We start from the raw sequence: 22,618 nt of genomic DNA, 5'->3' as shown, positions 1-22,618 counted from the left end.
GAAGGGCAGTCTGCTGAGGGCTTGTGAAAGCAGATACTTTCATGCCCTGTACCATCAGCCTGCGGCACGTTCATTCACCAAGTACCTGCGGAAAGAGGGTCAACTTATAAATACAAACAGCACCTCCAGCAACCAGAGCCAGGAGAGATGCAAATCCACGTGAACCTGGGTAGAAATGCAGTATTTTGAGGACCCGCTGGATTTTCCCAACTACAAAGGCAACACCAAATAACACTAAACCCCCCATACCCGATGCTAAGACAGGGCAGAATGAATCTAAGAGCAGGTTCACAGCTGCAACACCTTCTGATGCACCAGTTTTCCCTAAAACACCATAAATTAATCTTGCAGGCAGCTGATAGCACACACAGAGCAAACTCAATGTTTACGCCATCACCACATTTCCCATTTACGTCACAGGTTTCCTGTAAACATCAAAAGAGCATTTGGACCCTTACTGGAGGATGCCCCTAAGTATAGGCTAAACTCCCAACAAGAGACGAGGGATTTACACACATGAGTAAGTTAAAGCAAATGCTCCACTGAATCTTAAAGCCAAACTGTCCCAGCGTTCAGTCTCAGTGAATGGGGGGGTTATGATTTTGCTGGTGTTTGGGGTTTTTTTGTTGTTGTTGTTTTTTTTTTGTTGTTTTTTTTTTTTTTTTTTAGAATTTCACTGCAATCCTCTTTAGCTGTTTGAGTTATCCATGAAAAATGTTCCCACTTCTCAAGAGTCCTTGCAGATGCTTTGATGCTTTTCAGACTACTGATGGCTCAAAAAAAGCCCTGTAAAACCTGATGATGGCTTATTCCCAAATGAAAATCACTGCCCGAGAGGCATGGCTTGATGTTATCCTCTGAACATTTGCAGGTTCTGAAATCACACCAGATGTGTATTTTCATAGCCATTAAGTGAATCCAATTGACTTCACAGGCAGCAAAAGCTTGAAAAGGTGTTTTACAAATACCCCTTTTAAACAGTTTGGACTTTTTTAAAAAAAAAATCTCTCATTAGCATCCCTTTCATCCAGGAACTTCCCCCCCACTTGCTTTCTCTCTTTTTTAAGAAATCCCACCACTACGATGTAATTCCAATAACAAGGACTTTACCAAGACGCTCACTGCTGTTAAGCGGAGTATCTGTCATGCTTTTATTGCTCTGTCTCTAACTAACCATCATCTAAAATTGCTCAGCGCTTACAAATGGCAGGTGCTCCAAACCAAGCTATTTTCAAAAGCTTCTCTTTGCAGTTCTACTATTTAACATTATTTTAAATTGAAAGACTACAGATTTAGGTCTTCCCTGGATTCCCACTAGAAGTGTTACGCAGTGTTTCTGATGCTGTTATCTAGTTCCAGGGAGGATGAACAGATTTGGCACCTCCAAAAAAAGAACAAAAAGCCCTGATCTCAGCAAATGAAATGGTTCTTTGCTGTACTCTGACTGCAATAACGATTTTATACATCCTCTTAAAATGGGCAGAATGGATTTTATAGGAAAAATCACAGTGAAAAAGATCGATAGGCCGTGCCCAGATACATCTGGGAGTGATGCGGGTCAGATGCTCTAAAGAAGGTGTAAGAAATCTTGTTGTTGGCAGCTCATCTGCCTTTAGGCAAAATGTTCTCTCCCTACCATCGCCGACATGTGGGTTTGTGCACTGACGCACTCTGTTTTCAAGCTTAGCAGATACAATATCCTCGTGCTGCTGACTTCTATTTATTGTCTCATCTTTGTTATTCTGAGTATTCTACCAACAAAAATAAATACTTGCGCTCACCATGCAAAATATCCAAATGACAAACTAAGAAGGAGAAGAAAGTACTTCTAGAGTGAAATTAAGCAAAGGGACATAAATTTAAAAGCGCAATGGGAGGAAGGGGACGATCAGAGAGATACAAAGAGGGATGCTGGGTGTGGGACCACCACGCTCGGGAAATGGCAGAAGTGATGAATGAAGCAAGAACCAGACCAGACAAACCCACCGGAGAATTCAACACTGGGATGGACAAGAGAGCCAAGCGGAATTCAAAGGATAAAAAAAATGCAAATATTGCAGTTTGACACAAGACTGGAAGAGTGGGATACAGAACTGCTCTGGCAGGGGAAGGAAGGGGGGAAAAGTGTAAAAAAAAATAATTCAAGGAACCACTACTGGTTCCCAATAGATGGTATTATCTGATAGCTGTTGAAATGAGCGTTGTACGCGAGATGCACTGAGGATTCATTCATGGCTGGACAGCTGGTCCATCACCCCCCATTTCAATTAGCAGCGTTAGCACAGAGACCAAGAGCTGCAACTGTAAAAAGCAAATAAACTTGCATCTCTGATGCCGGTTTCCAAGTCAGGATTCAAGCACATTGCCAAGAGAGAGTGGGAGCAGCTTGTATAGCAATTACTGGTGACCGAGGATAAATCTAGGCAAGTAGCTTACTTAAAAATGCAGTTTTGTCAATTCAAAACAATTTACACATTGAATTCAAAGATCTTCAGCTGGGACAGAAAACGCAGACGAAGGCCAGGCTGGCACTAATCTTGCGCACAGCTCATGCCCCAGCGCTGCTGGCCAAGACACCTGCGCCAGTTCGGTCCTCCCCGGGGTCGCAGGGGATGTCCCAGCTGCCGGGACTTCGGAGATGGTCCCCCTCGACACCACCTCTTCAACTACTATGCTGGTATAAAATGCCTAAATATATAATTTAAACAGGGCCTGGGATCCAGGCAGTCCCACCACTGGCTCAGCATATATTTAATAGTGCCGTGCAAAGAGGAACAGAGGGACCTGTCCGGGAGGTAACAAACATTAACTGTATCATGGCTCTACCATAATCAGCGTTTTTTAAACATATACTTGGGTCTGACCTTTGCTTAAGGAAGCCTATAACAGAACCAACAATTTTGTTTCAGGCTGAAAAAAGTATTACGTTCACCACTAAACACAGATTTTTGCTTCTTCACAGTGATAAAACAGAGAGGAACTAGTAAATCAGCTTAATTTGGATGAAAACTATCCTCCCTCTTATTTTCCAGTTCCTGAACAGAAAAATAATTTTCTCATAAAACCTCTGGTTTTCAGTTTTGCCACTTGGATAAATCCTAGAAGCAGCACGTGAATTTTAAGTGACAAATATTACTTGCACGTTCTCATTCCAAGCAGTACACGCTAACGTGCGACTAATGTGTTGTATTTTTCTGTTCGTGTTTACACTGTTGTAAATCCAGTTTTAAAGAGCAATATCTCACGTAGCCACTTAAAAATACACCTGTAATACATGTTTCCCATTACCTAATTTTGAAAAGTCTCCTTTCACTCACAGAATCCCATTTTAAAGCAGAAAGCCAGCTTGGCACTAAACTGTGGGAGTCCCATGTTTAAATTTTAGAATTATCCTGTAAAAAATAAAATTTTCAATTCTTGAAAGAAACACTCGTCAAACAGTTATAGAAGACAATAAATGATACTGTATATGCTTTCATAAATAGTTAATTGATTGCTGGGGTCCAACGGGTCAATAGATGACTTAAAAGAATGGCTCAAAGCCATCTGTAACAGATCCCATGGCTTGTACCTGGCTCTAAACAGACCACTACAAACTAATTTTTGATGCACCCTTAATAAAAGACATGAGACTTCATGGTGATTCTACTTGGCCCCTAGCAAAAAAAAAAAAAAAAAAAACAACAACCAAAAAACCCCCAAAACAAATAAAACAACTTATTATTTAGTTACAAATAATAGATTTGTGACTATAACCTAGGTAAGATACGCTGCTATCTTTGGATTCCCTTTAAGACGGCTTTCATTAGCCACCTGTCAGGAAAAAAACCCAATTCCTCAGCTTCCTACAGGGAGGGGAAAAAAATAAAAGGGAAAAAAAAAATTCTAAATATACACTTTGAAGCTCCCTGTTTCACTGATGCAGAAAGCAACAACAAAGGCCCGTACATCCCTCGGCTCCGTGCAGAACCAGATACTGGCAAAACACTCTGCGAAGTCTCTCTTTTTGCTTTAGTCTGGAAGGAAGTAGCATCAAACATGCTATTACTTGTAACAGATCTCCAGCACTGCGTTACCAAAATAAAAGCGTGCGCTCCGCAATACACCGGTAAACAACGCCGCCAGCTCCCGCAGCCCACGAGGGGCTCAGGGCTGCCCCGAGCCCCGCCGGCCGTTCCCATCCCGGGTAATTAACTATAACCTGCCTGAATCAGATGTAAGCCTACAGAAGGAATATGTGATTTTCAGAAATATGCTCTGAAATTTGGAGGCATTTTGAATGGACAGTCTTCTTGAAAATCAGGCCATGCATTTAAGCTTTTACATTAAAAACTGCTTTTTCAACAGATTTAGAGGACTTAAGATAGAGAGCAATACCGACTAATAATTTCTAAAGTACTGGGGCCCCTGGTTGCGCACACTGGGAGGAACGAACCTGACCACAGATGCTCCTGAATAATCCTAAGACGCTAAACATAATATTAAATATAACATAATAATGAGCTTGGGAATAAGATTTTTCAGTTCATGTTCCTACATCCAAAATTCAGCGTCAAGAGGGGCTCAAAGCTTTCTACTTTTAAAACCCTCGCCACTAGTTAGATACCTGACACAGCGCCTACGTTTAGCCTATTATGAAAATCTTAACCTGAAACACACTTTTTGGTAATTGTTTTAAATCTTGGCCATTCCTAAGAAAGCGAGAGAAGGAAGAAGAGCCACTGAAAAACCTTTAAAAAGAGTCATTAATTTGCATTTAAACTTGTGGAGAAAATTCTGCAGTCCTTTTTAGGTTTACTCACCAAGACAGTCATGAGAAATTGCACACAGCCATGCCAGAAAACATTAAAAAAAAAATACTCAAAGCTAGAAAAAAAACACCAGAAGACCTGCTGTTCCTGCCCTCTTCATGTTCCTAAGTCCGGGCATGGCTTGTGTTTGACAGTCTTGAGAAGTTAACTGTGCCTAAAAAACTACTGATCTTCAATTTACACAACTTATTACTTCTTGTATTGAAGATTAATGAACAGCACTTGCATGTACCAGGGTTTTTTGAATACCTGCAGGCAGAGCTTACATTCAGAAGCATCATAACCACCCAGTCATGGCTACAACTTAAATACCGCTGCATTAACCGACAGTCGTGGCAATTAGGGACTACCTTTACAGAGCATTTCTGAACGCATGGGAGAAAAAAAACAGATTATATTGCTCTGCAAAATTTACTATAAAATCTATTTTCATCTAATTTTGACATGGGACCGTGACAAAGCTCATGGATCTGAAATGAGAGCTATTTTTGTCTTACGGATACGCACACTGAGGAATGGGTTTGTGCATATGTTCCTGCTCCAGGAATAAATAAATAGGAGGGGGGGAGCTGACCCGCATGGCTCGGTCCCGCGTGGGCCTCGCACGGTGCCACCTCCAGACCCACCCGGCGCTTATCGGCAGGGGTGCGGGGTTGGGCCAGGGCCAGCAGAGCTGCCTCCAGCTCGCCGGTGCTGCCGGGACCAGGGAGAGCCCTCAGGGTGGTCAGCTCTGGAAGGCAGGGTGGAGGTTAGGAGCTCTGGTGCTGGCCCTGGCAGTGCCGTGCCTTGCTCGCTGTGCCCAGGCTCGGTGCCTGCGGGACGGGGCTGCCTCCAGACACAAAAGCCAAGGCTCCTCCACAGCAATAAAAGGCAGCCACATGTGATGGAGTATCAGAAGACGTGGGTTTTGGGAGAGGCAACCTAACTTTAAAGACATTTTGCATGATTCAAATAATAAAGTATTTCAGTCCATTACTAATGCTGGACAAAGCACATCCCTAACACTTGAAACATGTTGTTTTTCCTATTGCTTCCTAACGAACTCTGCACTGGAGATGTGAAACGCCAAACCAGGCAGTTCCCGTGCTGCTAAGCTGTGGAAACCCAAAAGCAACAATGGGAATTGCTAAGCAGCAGCACCAGCACCCCTGACCGTCCCTCTCACAGGAGGCCAGTCTCAGAAATACTTTCAGACATAATACTTCCCACTATAAAATGTATTAAAGGTCTCTAATCCTAATCTTGTACGATCTCTTTGATGTGCAGATCGCATCCCTTGAAGCACCCCCATTGAATCCCAGAGATGCCAGCATGCGAGATGCTCACCGACAGACCCTCCGCCGCCTGAGGATGAGACCTGACCTCAGTTCCCAGCAGCGGTGGGGAGCAGAGCCGGGAAACGCCGAGGTGGAGATAAGGACGCAGCCTCTCCCCTGGGTTCTCCAGCTCCGAGCCCCACGCCGGGCTCCTCAAGGCCCTATGGGGTGTGTGAGGAGAGGCACGCGCGAAAATCCCGACACAGGACAGCTAGCTCGGGGGTTTGGCAGATACGTGAGGTCAGGGCGCTGCATAAGCCAGCAAGAAATGCTGAAGATAGGGATGCTTCAGATTCCAGCTGCCTCTCGGGCACCAGCGAGCGGGGTAGGGCTCTCCGAAAACACATTCCTCCACCGGGAAGCAGCAGCCCTGAGCCCTCTCCCGGCATCAGGTAACTAAGCCCTTTCTTTGCAAAGCAAGAGCTGCTCTATTCTTTCCAAACAATGTTATCAGTGGGCAGCGGCACTCCTGCTTATCTGGCAGCTTGAGCATTACCCAGAATGTGGAAGAACTGGGCTCCACAGCAGCCCCTCCGCCCGGGGGCTCTGTGGTGGGGAGAACCCCCCCCCCAGCTTGCAAAGGGGCTGGGCATGGCAGAGCAACCGCAGCTCCCAGCCCAAGGATCTCCTCCCAAAGCGGTCCCTGTATTTTCCCTGCACCCCAAAACTCACTGCTGCTCACCCTGCAGCTCAGCACCCACTAAGCGGGGCTAACGGGAACCACACAATTTTCCATCCAGCTGCTCACCTCCTGGCATCAGCTCCGTCCCTCTGGCACCAAACCCACTGTGGAATGGGCCCGATCCAAGAGCACAACTAAAATGCTTGTTACCCAGACAAACATCCCACCGACGGCGAGAAACACCTCAAAAGGAAGGAGAAGCAAACAGGATCTCACCTCCTCACAACCCAGCTCCACTTCAAGTGGTGTCCTTCTGGCAGAAGGATGTGATCCCAAAGCCTTTGCCAAGCAGGGCAGGACATCCCTGCTTTGGGCTCAGCTGCAGAATGTGTCACCCAAGAGCGGCAGGAATTGAACTTTAATGAGCCATCCCCCTGTAGCCCCTCTTCCTCAGGGCCCTGTCCCCCAGGGAGGTTGGGGTATCAGTGCAGGCTCTTCATCCAGACCCTCACGTACCAAGGGACAAAGGGCGGCGGGACAGGGAGGCTCTGCTCACCCCTGGACGGAGGCAGGAGAGCAGAGACGTGCGTCCCCTCCCACCACGAGGCACCCAGAGGCATCCATCGCCCAAAGCGCGAGAGCCGCAGATGCGCAGCCACTGCTGAAAACCGCAGCTCTCAGCGCGGCGTGTTTAATGCGACCTGACACCTCCTGCAGGAACCACTTTGGCTTCATCTGCTGCATTATGCAAGGCAGATGCCCTCAAGACTCCCCCAGGTCCCGCAGCCACAGCTCTCCAGGTTGCCCATCCGTACTGTCTGTCTGTCTTGCCCTGCAGCACTGGGCATTGCAATGCGGCCACCCAGCTTGTCACCGGTGCCCAAAACCACTGGCAAAGGTCAGCTCCCACCACCACCAGGTCTTTGCACCACCACGACACACAGGCATGCCCTTCAGCAGAGCCTGCCAGGACAGCCAGCTGCAGGAGGTAACACTCTAAACCACTGCAGAAAGACGTGCTGGCTCATCAGCCAAAGCCCCGGCTCCACTCGTTTTGGAGAGCAGCAGTTTTGCATTGGAGGCAAGGAGTCCTGGTTTCCATCAGCTCTCCAGCAGAGACCTCAGCCTTGCAAGAATCTCCCTAACACACCAACCACTGCAAAAAATACAGAACGCAACCGACTGGGACAGAAGCTTGAAGAGACACTGTAAAATTGATTAGTCGTCAAAATCATCAGACCATAAAAGAAACTCCAGCTGTGCTCCTCTCTTATTTGCGTAGAGAAATGCAAGAGGCAGGGCTCTATTTAAAATTAATTCCTTTTTTTTTTTTTGTTTACTAGAGCCTAAGTTACTCTGGTTGACAATTAAGCCCATTATCCAACTCCTTTCTTTTCCACCACCCCAGTGCCTTTTTTCATAGCCTATGAAGAAGAAAAAAGAAAAAAAAAAAAAGGAAAATTCCAGTAAGTGCTGTTTTAAAATGAAAAATGCAAGTTTACAAAGAGCTCAGGAAGGTGTTTGAACCATTCAACCTTCTGTTTTAAGACCCCAGCGCAGGACTCAACCCAAACAATTCCTTTAAAATCAACAGCGATTTCAAGTCACCCCACCGCGTACGAGCTCAAAGTAAAGCGCTGGCCCAAAAGTTCTGCCAGATCCTTGGTGTAAGTGTAGGAGGACAAGAGAAAACAAAGATTTAAATTTTGGCTAGTGTACTTCTGCAAAATCACTGTCAGCACATATTTTTCAGTTCATACAAAACCCAGCGGAGGAAATTTAAAACAATAACTAACTTGGAGGCAAGCAGTTCAAAAAACTGCATCAGAAAAATCATAACATGATGTAACTCACCGGATTGTTCAACACTAATCATTAAGCTGGGTGCTTCCAGCATCCCATTGCAAACCAGGTCCTCTTGGTTCAGTTTTAAAACTGACCTACATTTTTTGCAGATGCTTTGGCAAAACTACCAAGAATGACCCATTTTAATAGTTAAAATACTCCCTCACTGTAGACGCCTGCCTTACCAGAGGCTATTTGCTGTAGATGCTCTGGACAACGGTACCCCAACCCCGGGCACCACAAGGAGCCCACTGCAAACAACAGGTTTTCATGCCTGGGTACCACGGATGCCAAGAGCAAAACCTCAGCAAAGCCATGACCCACATCATGATGCAAGACCTTAAGACCATGTCCCAGTTCATCACCCTAAGAAAAAAAAATTTGCAAACCCATTACAGAAATGCTCCCTTGCCCTATTTTCCATGTTGGAAAAAAAAAAACCCCAAACATTCAAGCAGGTAGACAAGGATTCTCCAAAGAAGGAGTGAGAGGTTGCCTGGTCATGCTCCCAGCCAAAGCCAGGCCAACCTGCAGTTACATCAGGTTGGGTTTTTTAACTTGTCTGGCTGAGCTCTGACCCTCTCCAGCCTCTCTGGGCCCCCGCTCCCACGTCCGATTGCCTTTGCTGTGACCATTTCTTCCCTAACACCTCACTGAGAAAGCTTTCACAAATATCTCAGCTGGAGCAAGACACAGGAGAACGAGCCCTTCTCGTTCCCACTGCAATCATTTCTGCCTGCCTGCTAATTTGTAAACTAGCTGAATAAAAGACAAACTTGGGGCTGGAAGCCGTTTCATTGTCATTTTTCTGTCCTTTGGGCGGGATGGGCAGCGCCGATGTGGCATGTCGCTGCCTTCCTCTGTACGTTCAGACAGACGAGGCAGTTCAGACAGACAGCCTCTGAGGCACACAAATCTCTGGGCTTTTCCAAGATAACTGTATTTATACCGCTATCTTAGAGGGAAGAAATCCGGCAACTGTATTTTTGGGGGAAACAGGAGCAAAACACTGGATTCGTGCCCCATGCAAAGCTACACCAAATAGCACCACATGGCTTCATGGCACATGGACAGGCACTGGGCAGACTGGCATCACTGGTGGTGCCAGTCCCGACCCACGGACATCCTTCTCCTCCTTGTTCCCCAAAGCCTCTTCGGTCTTTACCTAATTACGACTCCAGCCAACTTGCTTAACACCACTATCATCAAGGACCTTTAACAAGCACCAACAATCCCATAAATCTGCTTTTTATGGCATGGCAGAAGCCTAATTACACATGATTAAATTCTGTCAAAAATTAAAGCCCACACACTTGCTCTAAAATTGAAATCAGCCCTTTTAGGTACCAAATAAAAGCAATGCTAACATTTCAAAGACATGTTGGCAACACAGCTGAACCAGATTATGTTGCTGACCCTAAACAAATCGAGGGCATTCCTTACGCTTCTTTGAGTCCCCTTCCTTTCTTTTCCATATATGCTAGTGTTATAAATACAGGCATTTTGCTTGCTCCATGCCCTGAATTGTGACCCATGGAAGTCCCAGGCATTAACGAGCAACGCAGCTCAAACACCTCCTAGCTCCATACTACATGTTCTTATTCTACTCGAGTCCCCTGCTACCTTCTCCAGCACAACACGTTGTTGAACCTCACTACAGAGGTTCGGAAATGTTTTGCTATGAGCCCTTTTATTTTTGTGACACCACCTTTAATGAAGATTGAGCTTTTTAAATACAAGTCACACGTTACTTAATTTTTACAAAAACAAGCACTGTAAATGAAACGCAAGCTGTGTGTAAGGTGGGACAACATCTGTATGAGATGCGCACTATGACGGGAAACAAAATCTAAAGCAAGCACATCTAAGATATTTGGTGATTTTTATTAGAGGTGGAGCATCATTTTATCAAAATGTAATATTGCACATTAGAAGCGAAGGCAAGTTTCTGGCTATGGTACTTCCTACGAGTCCTCTAAAAGCACCCGAGACGAGATCTGTCACACCTGGGGAACAGCAATGATACAGCGAAAACACGGTCACACAGAAAAACAACAGAGTAGGTACCCCGGGAAGATGGAACTACGGTGGGGTACTGGCATCGCCTTGCTCTCCCAGCTCACCACTAGTACTCCGCGACCACCAACAGCAAACCTCAAACCCCAAGAGACTGCCCAGACACCCCCTTCCTCTTGTCCTCAGCATGGATGTATGCCTGCAAAAAGGGAAACAGCACCTGCCAACTTCTAAAGGGACTTTTTTTTTTTTTAAATAATCACATAAGAAATCTTTTACAGCTTAACAAGCAAATATTATCATTAGATACTGTATTTTTAATTACAGGCATATACGTAACAAATGGATAAACGCATATTATGTTAAACCCGGGCAGCATCCCTTTACATACCTGATCTGTGCCGCTTCCAAAACACTCGCATTAAGGAAGGTTCTTCTTGCATAATATGGGAAAACGGGCGCAATAACTGAAACGGGTTCCTTTATGCATTTGGCCTAAAAGGCCTTTCGTTTCCCCCTCCTCCCTCTCTCAGAATTAATACCAAGCGTGAGGAGCAAAGAAATACTGAGCTCGAGAAACAAGGGGTGGGGTGGACCTAACCAGCAGCAAATAACCTGCATCATCGGCCCTCAGTGCCCCCGAAAACCCGCGCCCCGGTCCCCGGAGCGGCCACAGGACCCAGAGTGCTGTGCTCCAGGGTGGATGGAGGCTGCCTTGGATGAGTAGACATTTTGGGGGTGGGGTGGGGGGGAACCCAAACCAAAACCCCAGAACAAAACCAGAGATGGCTTTGTGGCTGGCGTGGCTAGAGAGCTGCATTCTGGTGACTTTTGAGCTTGCTCAGTGCTGCTGACAGGAGGAAAAGGCGCCAGCAGCAGGGAGCAGCCATGTTCCCCGAGCAGGGCTGGGGGAAGGCTCCCTCCGGGGAATTCGTACTCACCTGGCGGTTTCATGTAATATTGCTCAATATCGGACATGTCCGTATGCAGCGCACAATCGAGATAGTGGAGGATAACTTTTCTACTGAAGTAGTACCTCATGCCCATCAGAAAGATGGGCAAACAGCAGGTCAGCAGGAAGGACTTGGTCACAACAAAGCATATTACTATGGAGATAAGGAAGAGAAATAAACGATACCTGTCAGAAAAGAGAATTTAGTGTTGATTTCGGAATACAAACTCATTATTAAAAAAAAAAAAAGCACAGACAAAAATTACATTTACAGTACACACACAATTCACACTCTCGAGATTATCGTGTTAAGTGACGGCGCATCACGCCGAGATAACCCCGGAGAAGTTTACGGGGTGTCTGGAGAGAGCCGGCGGGGAGGACGCCACCACGCCACGGCGGGTCCCACCGAACCCCCGGCGCGGGGCTGGTGGGGACGCGGGGGCCAGGCACACCCCAGGCCCCGCTTCGCTTTCCCCGGCGAGGCCGGAACGCGGCCAGGGCGGAAAAGCCACGCTGCGGGCACGCCGCTCCGCAGCCATGGGTTTGTCACTGCGGCATTGCTATTTCCATCACGGGCAGCACCGACTCTCGGGAAGACACCGTGCCCGCCTCGATGCCGGGGGGCTGCTGAAGACCTGGGGGGGCTGCTGCAGACACCCCCGAGCCGGCTGCTCCCCGCAGCACGGCCCCAGCCTCCCAGAGCCGCCGGCTGAGACCCCCTGCGCCCCAGCTGCCTGCTGGGGGGTCCCCCTCCAGCACAGGGCCCCGTCCTCCCCCCTGGCTGGGGACACAGGGGTGCAACCTGCCTGCAACCATCAAGGGCATGAGAAACCGGCCCAAAGCTTGCTGGGGGGGGGGGGCGGGGGCACGTTATTAATAATGTGTGCCCCCCCTCCCGGGGAATTATTTGCACGGGGAGCGCACATTATTATTTGTACGGGGGGGGGGGGGGGGGGGGCACATTGTAGGCGCTATTTTGGGGTTACCCCCCCTCCCCCGCCGGGGGCGGGGGGTCGCTCCGGCGGCGGGCCCGGCCGTCTCCAGGCAACGCCGGCACGCGGCGGCCCCCCCGCCCCGGGCTGCGCGGGGGCGGCGCAGTGCGCGGTGCGAGGCGCGCACCGCTCCCCTTCACCGCACCCCCACGCACCCCCCCCCGGCCTGCAACAAGCCGCAGGACGGCTCTACCCTCACCCCCGCTCAACCTACGCGGCGACACACCCCCCCTTAAAACCCGCGCATCCCGCAGCGGCGCAAGCTCCCGTCCGTCCGTGTGTGTGTGTGTGTGTGTGTGTGTGTGTGTGTGTGTGTCCCAGCCCCCGCCGCAGCGCTGCGGCTCCGCGGCCGCTCCGCACCGCACCGCGCGATGCCGCAGCGCGCCCAGCTCCTCCCGCCTCTCCGACCATTTTGTGCCGATCCAGAAGGTGGGGGGGGGGGGGGGGGGAAGGGAAGAAAAAAAAAAACCCCAAACAACCGCGACCCCCTGCCCCCAAAAGGGAGCAGATACTCACCCGCCAGCAGCCCGTAGAGCAGCTGAGTGAGGGGCTGCTGCTTCAGCCCCCTGAACGCCGTGTTGGGGATCCGCTCCATGATACCCTCGTAAAATATGCGGCGCACCACCTCCTGCTCGGAGGGGTGGAATTCGCGGATATAGACATTATCGCGGCGGGGGTCCTCTTTTGGGGAGCTGAGGGGAGGCGGGGGGGAGGAAGGGGAGCCCGCCAAAGAGGGCCACATCTGGGAGGAAGAAACAATGATCGTGTCTTTTTTGGATCCCGGGATTGATTCATGATCTTCCGCCACAATCTTGGTCTCACAAACCATCTTGGGAGACAGACAATGCATGCAAACCGGCCGCGGGGAAGGGGCGGAGGAGAAAAACGGGAGGGGGGGGTAAAAAAAAATTTAAAAAAAAATAAAATAAAAAAAAAAGGAAAAGGGGAGGGGGAGGGGGAAGGAACGGGGCGCGGAGCAGGGACGGAGACCCGCCGGGCAGCGGCGGCGGCTGCGCGGGGCGCGGAGCGGCGCGGCCGGGCGGGACGGCAGAAAGGAGCTCCGCTGCATTTTGGAGAGGCATTTATAGGGCGGGGGGGGGGGCGCGGGTCCCCGGGGTCCTAGCGCCCCCCGCATTGGCTGCGCGGAGTCGCCATGTGATCGGGGGGGCGGGACGGACACCCCCCCCCCCATCCCTGCACCGCCCCTTGCAAATTACTACGGCGCGTCCGTACGCGGGGCTGCGCGGGCGGCGGCGGCGGCCCGGCTCCCTCCCGGGGGCTGTGCATCCCTGCCCGCATGCACCGGTGCATGGCGGGTGTGCGTGTCTTATTTATTCATTTGCAGCGAGCGCACCGCACGCCCGGCGCTTTCTGGAACAGTCGCTGCGGGTGCGCGGAGCGGTGCGCGGAGCGCGGAGCCGCGGCGGGGGGGGGGGGGGGGGGGGGAAGGCCGGCGCCGCCCGCACCGCACCGCACCGCACCGCACCGCGTCCCCGCGGGCTGCGGCGTGGGCCGCTCCGTGTGAGTCATTCACCGCGGCGGCGCGTCCCTGCGCAGCCCCGCCGCGGCGCTCCGCGGGCGCGGAGGGGCGCCCCCCCCCCCCCCCCAGCTACCCTGCGCGGGAGCCCCAAATAAATCCCCCTCCCCGCAGATCAGCCCCCCGCGGCCGGTAACTTTTCTTCCCGTGGCCGCGGCGGTGCAGGGGAGCGCGGCCGGCCTCGCCGCCTCCGCGCCCCTCCGCGGGGCGGAGAGAAGAAGAGGCGGGGGTTGGGGGGGGGGGGGCGCGCAGGGAGGAGGACGGGCTCCTCCTCTTCGCAGGACCCGAAAACCTTCGGCCTCTCCCGGTTGGAACCGGCCGGCATCTGCCCGAGGCATGCGCCGTGCACGGCCGGTGCAGGGACGGGGCGGAGGCGGGGGGTGCTGGGCGGGGAGCCGGGGATCCCGGGCCCCCCTTCCCGCCGCCGGCCCGCCCTCTCCTGCGAGGGGCATCCCCCACCAGCTTCATCCGTGCCCCCCCGCCAGGTGACGGCCGCGCAGCCCCCCCTGCCGGGCGCAGCTCTGCCGCCCTCAGCAGCCTGACCTGTGCATCCCCCGGGAGGTGCCGCCGCCTGCAAGGTGCACCCATGCACCCCCCGGAAAGTTTCACCTGGGTCTTTTCCTCCCGCAAGGAGCACCCTTGCACCCACCCCTCTTTGAGTTTTACATCCCTGCATCCCCCTGTGAGGGGCACCCATGCACCCCCCTGCAAGCTTCATCCCTGCATCCCCCGTCCATCAGCGGGTGCAGCTGCGGCGCTGGCACCCTGCAGGATTTGCTGCCCTGGCAGCTCGCGGGGTGCGCTTTGGTCCTCGGGAAGACGCACGGTGCCTGGATCTTTGCTTCAAGCTAAAGCTTGGTTTCACTGTGATGATTTCATTGTGGTTTCATTGCTTCACTTTTCTATTAAAAATTGTTCAGGAGTAAGAGAGATGAGAAAGGGGAGAGGGGAAGGATTAGGTAAGGGCTTGGAAACCTTCCCACCCAGCACCCCACGGGCTCGCGCTGCATCGGGCATCCCCGGTGAGAAGCTGCTCCTCGGGCGGCTGCGGGACCTGATGGTGGTCGGACGCTGCAGCGCTGCCAGCCTGCTCGGAGGGGCAGGCACGGCACGGCCTCGCTAGCAGCAGGCTCCAGCGCCCGCAGAGTTCCCGTTTCTAACGAGCATCTTCTGCAACTGCAGCCAGAGCAACCCCCCGCTCCCAAAGCCTGCCACCGGCTGAACCGGAGATCAAAATGTAGGATTATGAAAGACGGCACGGCGCAGGTGCGACGGCGGCCTTGCTGCTCGGTGGATGGGTTAGCCAAAGGAGCAACATCTCCTGCTGGAGAGCGGAGCCTCCCACGGGAAGGAGATCCCCCCACGGGGAGAGGCAAGACATATGGCATCCCTGTGTTCCCCTGTCACGTCTCGCCTCAGCAAGGATCAGTTGGACTCCTGCACTCGGGAGATACCTGGCGGCCCCAAATTCACCAACGCAAAGGCAAAGAGGCTGTGGATGGGAAAAAAAAATAAAAAATCAGGGCAGTGTTTGCCTTTGAATTCTGAAAGCTGCAGGCCAAAGATAGGAGGTTGCCGTTTCAAAAATATAATTAAAATAACGCTTAGTTTCCACATGCCTGGGTTAAGCAGGCATTTATTTTTGTTTGATCCTTTCTAGTCAGATGCGTTGCTTATTTATGAAATAGCTACAGTAATAAAAACAATCCATTCCTTAAAAAAAAACCAAACCCACTGCAGTTATGTAACAGCCAGGGGAGCTCCCAATTCCAGTCCCAGGCTATGGACCTGAGTATTTGCAGATGAGTTATCTTTAGAAAGGCACTAATTACTTGTTTACTATTTATGCTGCCACATTTGAGCATCTTATGAACAGTAATTAATATCCCCTGTTCCCCCGAGGTGAGGGGGTACCGTCATCCTCAGCCACAGCGAGGGAACTGAGGCACAGGGGAACGCAGTGATTTATGCACCATCATGCAGTAACTCGAAGACGACACAGGCACCGGACCAGATTTCCCGAGTCCTTCCTCGCTGTCTGAATGCCAAACTTTGCCTGTCTTATTGCAGAGCCAGGAATTCAGCTTTCTCTGTAAATGGGGGGGAAGGGGAAGCGCTGGGGTTGCTGCTGCGCGGTGGGGAGGAGGGATGGGGAAGGAGCGGGCAGCCGTGACTGACCGAAGCAAATGTCAGTGAAAATCAAGGGCCTCGCTGAAATCAATTGCAAAAGCCAGTCAGGTTCGCAGACGGCAGATTTGGGCCCCTGGAATAAAAAGGATATTGTTAACAGCAGCTTGCTGGCAAGGCAACTGCTCTGCCAGGAGCTTTCAGTCTTTAAGAACGCAGTTGTCATCCCAAGTCACTGAGGATTTTGCTCTTGGGTTTACTCCCGCTCCTCCAGGACCTGAGGGTAAATCTCCCACATGCCATGACCGACCGCTGAACCGCATGGATAGAACTAACGTAATTAAGATGGACAGTTTAGAGTTCGAATTTCATACCAGTGCTCTCAGCAGCTCTCACTGCTCAGCTTAAAGAAGGAGCTTGTATAGATGTTTGATCCATTGGTACGGCCGGGAAAAAAAACTGGGATAGCTAGGGCAGATTGCGCAGCTCGGGGGGGCTGAGGACGTTTGAGTATTTCAGTAAGAAACATGTTTTGCTTTCAGCAGGTCTGCTTTGGGCTGCCTTTGCTTTGGATTAGCACATCAAACCAGTAAGCCTTGGAAATGTCATTATTCATCCTTCCCAAAACTGCAGCTCTCATCTCGGGTCGGGGGGAGTCCCTCCTCTTTATGGGTCATGGGAAGCCCCCAGCAGACATACGACAGAATCACCTCTTTTGCCGCTGGGAAGCTCACACCCTGCTCTCGGTCTGAAATTTTAGGTTTTCTGTCCAACCCTGGGCTTTGAATGACTTGAAACCTCTTCCAACTAGGTTTCGCTGTAACTCTTGAAGCAATGGGATCTGATTGATCTGTGATGTGATTGCAAACGAAGCAAACAATTTGGGACGAGCAGTTACTCTTGCAGAGCGTCTGTACTTAAGGAGTGGGGAACACCAAGGCAGGTCCCTGGCAAACCTTAGCCCACTACTCAGGATCTGCTGGGTGAGGAGAGGGGTGCTGCCGGCACGGGCCCTGGGCCGGAGCACTGCGATATTGGCTCTATATTTCTTCTGCAAAAGCTACAAGCAGCCACAATCCTTTGCTCATCAGGGGCTGTATCAATCAACCTCAGCAATTAACTGGTTGACAGCAAAAACTGCCCCAGGTTATATTAATGCAGCGACTCTGGAACAGCTCTTCCCAGCAGGATGAGGCTGTCTGGCAGGGATGGCTCCCACCCTGTCCTTTGCAACGTCTCCATCAGCGAGCGAGGAAGGAGGGTATCCAGGTTTAAAGCTCTTCTTCTCAGCTACCTCCAGGTTCTCCTCCAGCCTGGACCTTGGTCATTTCAGCTGGTTTTTCCACGCTTGACCTGAGACGCCCGGAGGGGGCTGAGCTCCCCCAGGACGGCCGGCTGTTTGGCCACAGCAGCCTCCCACCCTCCTGCTTTGCTGGGCTGGAAAAAAAGTAAAAGCTTCTCTGTTGACTGCAGATGTGCATATGAATGTGAGGCATTTGCCTAATAAATATCTTCCTAAAGGGGGATTAATTAGCGTCCCAAGATTTGCTCTCACTGCACTCCCTCTGACTGCAGCAGCTCTGCAGCAGCTTCTCTTTGGGGCACTTATTTCCAGCTGAGAGCACGGTGCTGGCCCCTTTCCCGATGCACAGACCCCTGAGGCCGAGGATTGGTAAATCTTTTGCTCAGGAGCCGTCACCAGCAGCAGCACCCATGCCCTGCGAGAGGCTGGCAGTAACCACGCACACATCCCAGTCTCCCCAGTCCTGCCGTATGCCGTGACCCGTTGCAGCGGCGATGCAGGCTCCCTCCTTCCCCAGCTGTCTGGGTGCCACAAATAAGTCGTCACTATAAAACCCGACGTGCCAAATTATTTCCAACTTGTAAAACTCGGTGAATTAGTAACTAGGGGCCAGAGGTGGGATCCGCTGACCAACGTAGACCTCTGCCACGTGGACCTCTGGGCACTACGAAGGGGGAAAACCATCCTCTTCGGAGGCACGGAGCCTCCCATCCCAACGTGGACCTCTAAAATAGATCGGATGAATCATGTGCTAAAAGTGGTTGGGTTTGTCTACAAAGGGAGTGCAGGGTGACTAGCTGGGCTGTGGAAGTCTCCCCAGGGGATATCTGAAGATTAATCTCTTCCTACAACTTTTTTGGGTTGAAAGAATTTTGCGGGTTGTGAATAAAATCCAAATGTTTCCCGAACAGCGTACATACACACAGCTGGCTTCATCCTCTTCCGAACGGGGATTTTGGAGCTTGCATGTACTTTTAATGTACAGTAACATCTATGGCAGATGTTACATCAGAAACTTCACTCTAATGACAGGAACATCAAACTCTGAGCTGGGTTTCAGGCCTATCCAATGATTATTTGGAGATTTATCTAGAGCATCTTGGTGCAACCGTGAGGAATACTTTCAAACAAGGAGAGATTCTGTAGTGATTTAAAACAGCTTCAGTCAAGGAGCAGTAATTCCTGACACCGAGTGCGGTGGCTCGGGGAGACAACACATCTTTCCTCCTGTTAATATTATTGCTGCAAGCTTGGATAAAAAAAAAAATGGAAATTTTTGTCCGGTTTTACCAGAAACCTTCATTTTAATTAGCTGTAGGAGAGAGAGCTGTGCAAGGCTCTGCGACACCTGGGAGAGGCTGCAGGGGGGCTGTGTTGGGAGCACGGTGCCATGAAGGAGGGCCCAGGACTATGTGTGGCCTAAGAAAAGCCGAGAGCAGGAGAGCTCTTACGCACGTGGGAATAACACAGGCGGTGTGAGCCAGGAAACGCTCATTTCTTGGGGCTTTCAGTGCAGGACTTTGCACCTTCTTTGTAAATTAGCAACACCACTTTGGAAAAATACCTGCCTCCACAACCTTTTCTTGCTGTAAATAACCTCCAGCCACCCAAATTTTGGCTACCTGCTTGGGTCAGCAAGGTAATGCTACTACAAAAATTGCTGTATCATGAACAACTCTGTCAATGTGTATCCATCTTTGCTAAGGAAGAAGAGAAGAACAGAAGGTTAGTGACCGTACTTTCGACCAACAGCTATTTTGCTGGCATTTTTAATGGCAATTATTTTAACTAACGATCGCCAAAGTATGGCTGCAGCCTTATGATCCTCTAAGGAGGCTTACAGGACTTGGATGAGCAGCATCTTATTTACCCTGCTACATGGCAGCCGCTGCAGCCTGACAGCAGGCGGGGGGGAAGGATTTGAAAAGGACCCAGGGGAGGTAAAAGGAAGGAAAACAGGCAGAAAATCACAGAAGAGGAGAGATGAGTATATTCTTTAGCAAGAAGAGGGAAATTAGTTGTCAAACCAACCACAGGTGGAAAAACCTCAAAATACGACTAACAAATGCCCTGGCCCAAGATGAGCTCTGTGATGAGAAGGCAGGAAAAGATGTGAAAAGATTATTTGGGGTTTTATTGGCTACATTTGGGAGTCGGTTCTGCTGCTGAGCAAAGGAAAGTGGCATTTTCAGCTTGGCCTGCAAGGCTGCGCTGTAACTGCTTGCAAGGGCCAGCGAGTGCCCCGAACTCCTCCAGCAGCAATGTGCGCGTTGCCTCGGGGGAGGCAATATATATCATCCCCGTATGCGCTGGGCTCCTGTCAGAGCTGATTTTACACTGGTTTTTCCAGCACTTGATCCAGGCTGGGATTTTCCTTTCCTTGTATAATGCCTTTCAGCAAGGAGCTGAAGCAAATTTTCAGGTATTTCCAGTTTTCCTGCTCAGTGGTGCCTCGAGGCCCCGATGCTGCAGGGTGTGGGTCTTGGGTCCCCCTCCCTCTGCACAGGGGTGAGGGGATGGTCGCTCTGGGCACCACAGAGGCCTGGGCTCCTCCTGGAGAAGCAAAACTGATGGCAGAGAGAGGCATCAGCCTGACCCCCCCTTCACTATCTGGGGGGCCTCAAGCTCTTAAAATCCCACTTCCCGCAGCTGTCTGACACTCGCTTTTCTTCTCCACAGGGATCCAGGTGCCGTTGAGCCCAGCATCCTCCTTGGGACCGGTGTAGGCATGGGGAGAGGTGTTGGGCATCATCAGCTGGGGACTGCAAAGGGGTTTTTGGGGAGCTGGGGACAGGCTCTGAGCCAGCCACAGGCAGCAGCACTCAGATGCACTCCCAGCAAAGAGCACGCTGGACATCTGTTGTGGAAGGTTTCACCCCCAAAGCTCACTGCTGCGGCAGGAGGATCAGGGCAGGATCGCACATCATTGTTTTTCTGAGTCAGATGAAGACCTGCCCCGAGAACGAGGCGTCCCCATTTTCCTAGGGTAGACAAAGGTAGAGCAGCTTGAGCCCAGAGTCTGCTGTGAAGCCTGCTTTGGTTTTCTCTGTGTGCTGCTCTGATTTTGCTGGAAACATGGCAAGTGTAGGGCATTTCCTCTTCATAAGCCAAGAACGATGGGGTTCACATTTTCAGGAAAGCCATCCGCGTTTTCTACCACTGCCACTTGAAAAAGCCCATCATTTAATATCTCCTTGTTCTTCCAAGCTGCAATGCTTGCGAAAAACAGCAATGCTCCTCCTTTCCTGGAGCTGGCCATCCTTTTCCCTACGCCATCCTTGCGCCTCCTTCCCCCAGTCCAGCCTGGCATCCTTGTGCACTAAGAAAATGTCCCGTACCTCCGGCCCCTCTCAGCTCCCACAGTGCCTTTGCTGCTGCTTTTCCCTCCCTCCAGAGCACATGGCCCACCATGGCCCAGCTGAATTTCAGTTATTTTTTGCCCAACCTGAACTGAAAGATATTTGGGGGGTGTTTTGTGGGTATGTAACACGGCAGCAGGTTTCCAAAGCTTAGTTAATAAAAAGCCATATTAAGGTTTTGCTTGACCCCTTGCAAAGCAGACAGTGAGTCTCTGATGGCCGTTGCTTACTGCTCTCCCTTCATGGTGAGGTCCACCACCGTCATCTGGAGCTCCTGGCCAGAGCAGGGCGGTGTAGACGATGCAGTTACAGGTAAGGAAAGCCACAGGAGTATGTCCCAAGTAAGACTTTCAGCCCTAAAACATCCAAGCAGAAAAGCTTGGGATCTGAGTGTGGGCCAGGTCGGAAAGGGTCGTGGCAGCGCCCAGGAGCAACAACCTTGGCAGCAGATCATGAGGGATTGATCCTTTTTGGTTTCCTTCTGTTTGGAGCTGAGGAAACCATTTCACTCTCTAAAGCTTTTTTCCTACACTGAATTCTGGGGAAAATCCCCTTTTGTGGTTTCTGCTTGGTTTTTTAAAGTAGGACGTTGTGGGAGGCACTTGGTTCCATAAACTAGAACTTCAAGGAAAACACCAAATATCATGAAAGCTGTAAAGCAGTGGACTGGCAACAGAGGTACTGGGTGGAGAGAGACACAAGCAAATCTTGTATTTTTAAAGAATTGTTTTCAGGAAAGTGTGTGTGACTGGAAAGACAACACTCTTGGAAGTACCTGGTGGATTCTGTTGATCTGATAGCTCTGCAGGATTCACATCGACACAGGTCCTGGTCCAGGAGGATTAACCGTCTACAGGGAGCAGGCACTAGAAACAGAAAGGAGAGGTTTGACTCTCCCCTCTGACCAGGGCCACCACATGGTAGTGGGTGATGCTGTGATCCTGGGGTGCCATATCTCCTTTAATACTGAAGCCCTAACAACTTGTGAAATTTAAAAGATCCAGTGGCATTTTCATGATGCAATATTCATTGCACTGGGCAAATTCACAAAAAGCATAGTGATATCCTGTGGCATCCCAGCCCAGAGCGATGAGCACAGCCTGGCACCCTACAGAGGCCAGGGCAGGGAAGAAGCCATCCTGCAGTCGTGGCTGGGTAAAATTGGGCTGAAACACAGCGGGTGCGAGCCACCCTTGAGCCTCTGCCGTGATCCCACATCCTCGGTGCCGGTGCAGAACTGCCGCCTCCGTGTCAGACAGCTGCTGTGTTGTGCCTGTCTGTTTGTTGAGCTGGGAAAGTGGGAGAGCACCCTCCCAGAATGAAAACTGCTGTGCAAACACACACTCATGCCATTATCCTGTGGCTCAGGCTCAAAGCGTGTTTGAACTCGATTATAAACAAAGTCAGGGCAACCGGTGCAGCAGGAGCCAGGGAGGCAACGATGGGGATACAGGCAAGAGGTGCAGGACCGCAGCTGCAGGAGCTGGATGACAGCAAGCGGCTTTAGAAAGCAGGAACCTGCGACCCTGGAAAAATGAGCCTTATTGTTAAGAACCCCAGCATCGCCCTGTCCTTGAGCCCAGCCCAAGGAAAGGAAGGAGGTTTGCATTGTCCTGAAGGTCGACAGCTTCATGCTGGTCTGGCCTGAGGATGAATTCACTCCAAACTTGGGAGAGCCACAGGCAGCTCCTTGGGAAGCAGAGAGGGGGGATCTCCCGCCGGTGGGATTTCAGCT

The 22,618-nt window shown here is 50.9% G+C and overlaps 1 protein-coding gene across 1 annotated transcript in view; it reads right to left on the bottom strand.

Annotated features, from left to right (window-relative positions):
* The window catches only part of ASPNAT (aspartate N-acetyltransferase), a 36,754-nt gene extending 23,172 nt beyond the window's left edge, over positions 1–13,582 (bottom strand). The window contains exons 1-2 of the mRNA XM_087737505.1: positions 13,074–13,582; positions 11,552–11,716 (exon numbers count right to left, since the gene is read on the bottom strand). Of these exons, the coding sequence (XP_087593631.1) occupies positions 11,552–11,716; positions 13,074–13,407 (499 nt within the window). The 5' untranslated portion in view covers positions 13,408–13,582. The remainder of the gene's footprint in view (positions 1–11,551; positions 11,717–13,073) is intronic.
* Between the last annotated feature and the right edge of the window lie 9,036 nt (positions 13,583–22,618).

This window comes from Nipponia nippon, unplaced genomic scaffold (genome assembly GCF_047370975.1).
Source record: "Nipponia nippon isolate SJK-2023a ecotype South Korea unplaced genomic scaffold, ASM4737097v1 scaffold_6, whole genome shotgun sequence".
Taxonomy (NCBI): domain Eukaryota; kingdom Metazoa; phylum Chordata; class Aves; order Pelecaniformes; family Threskiornithidae; genus Nipponia; species Nipponia nippon.
Note: the sequence above shows the minus strand (reverse complement) of the source record. Positions and strands in the feature narration are given on the sequence as shown.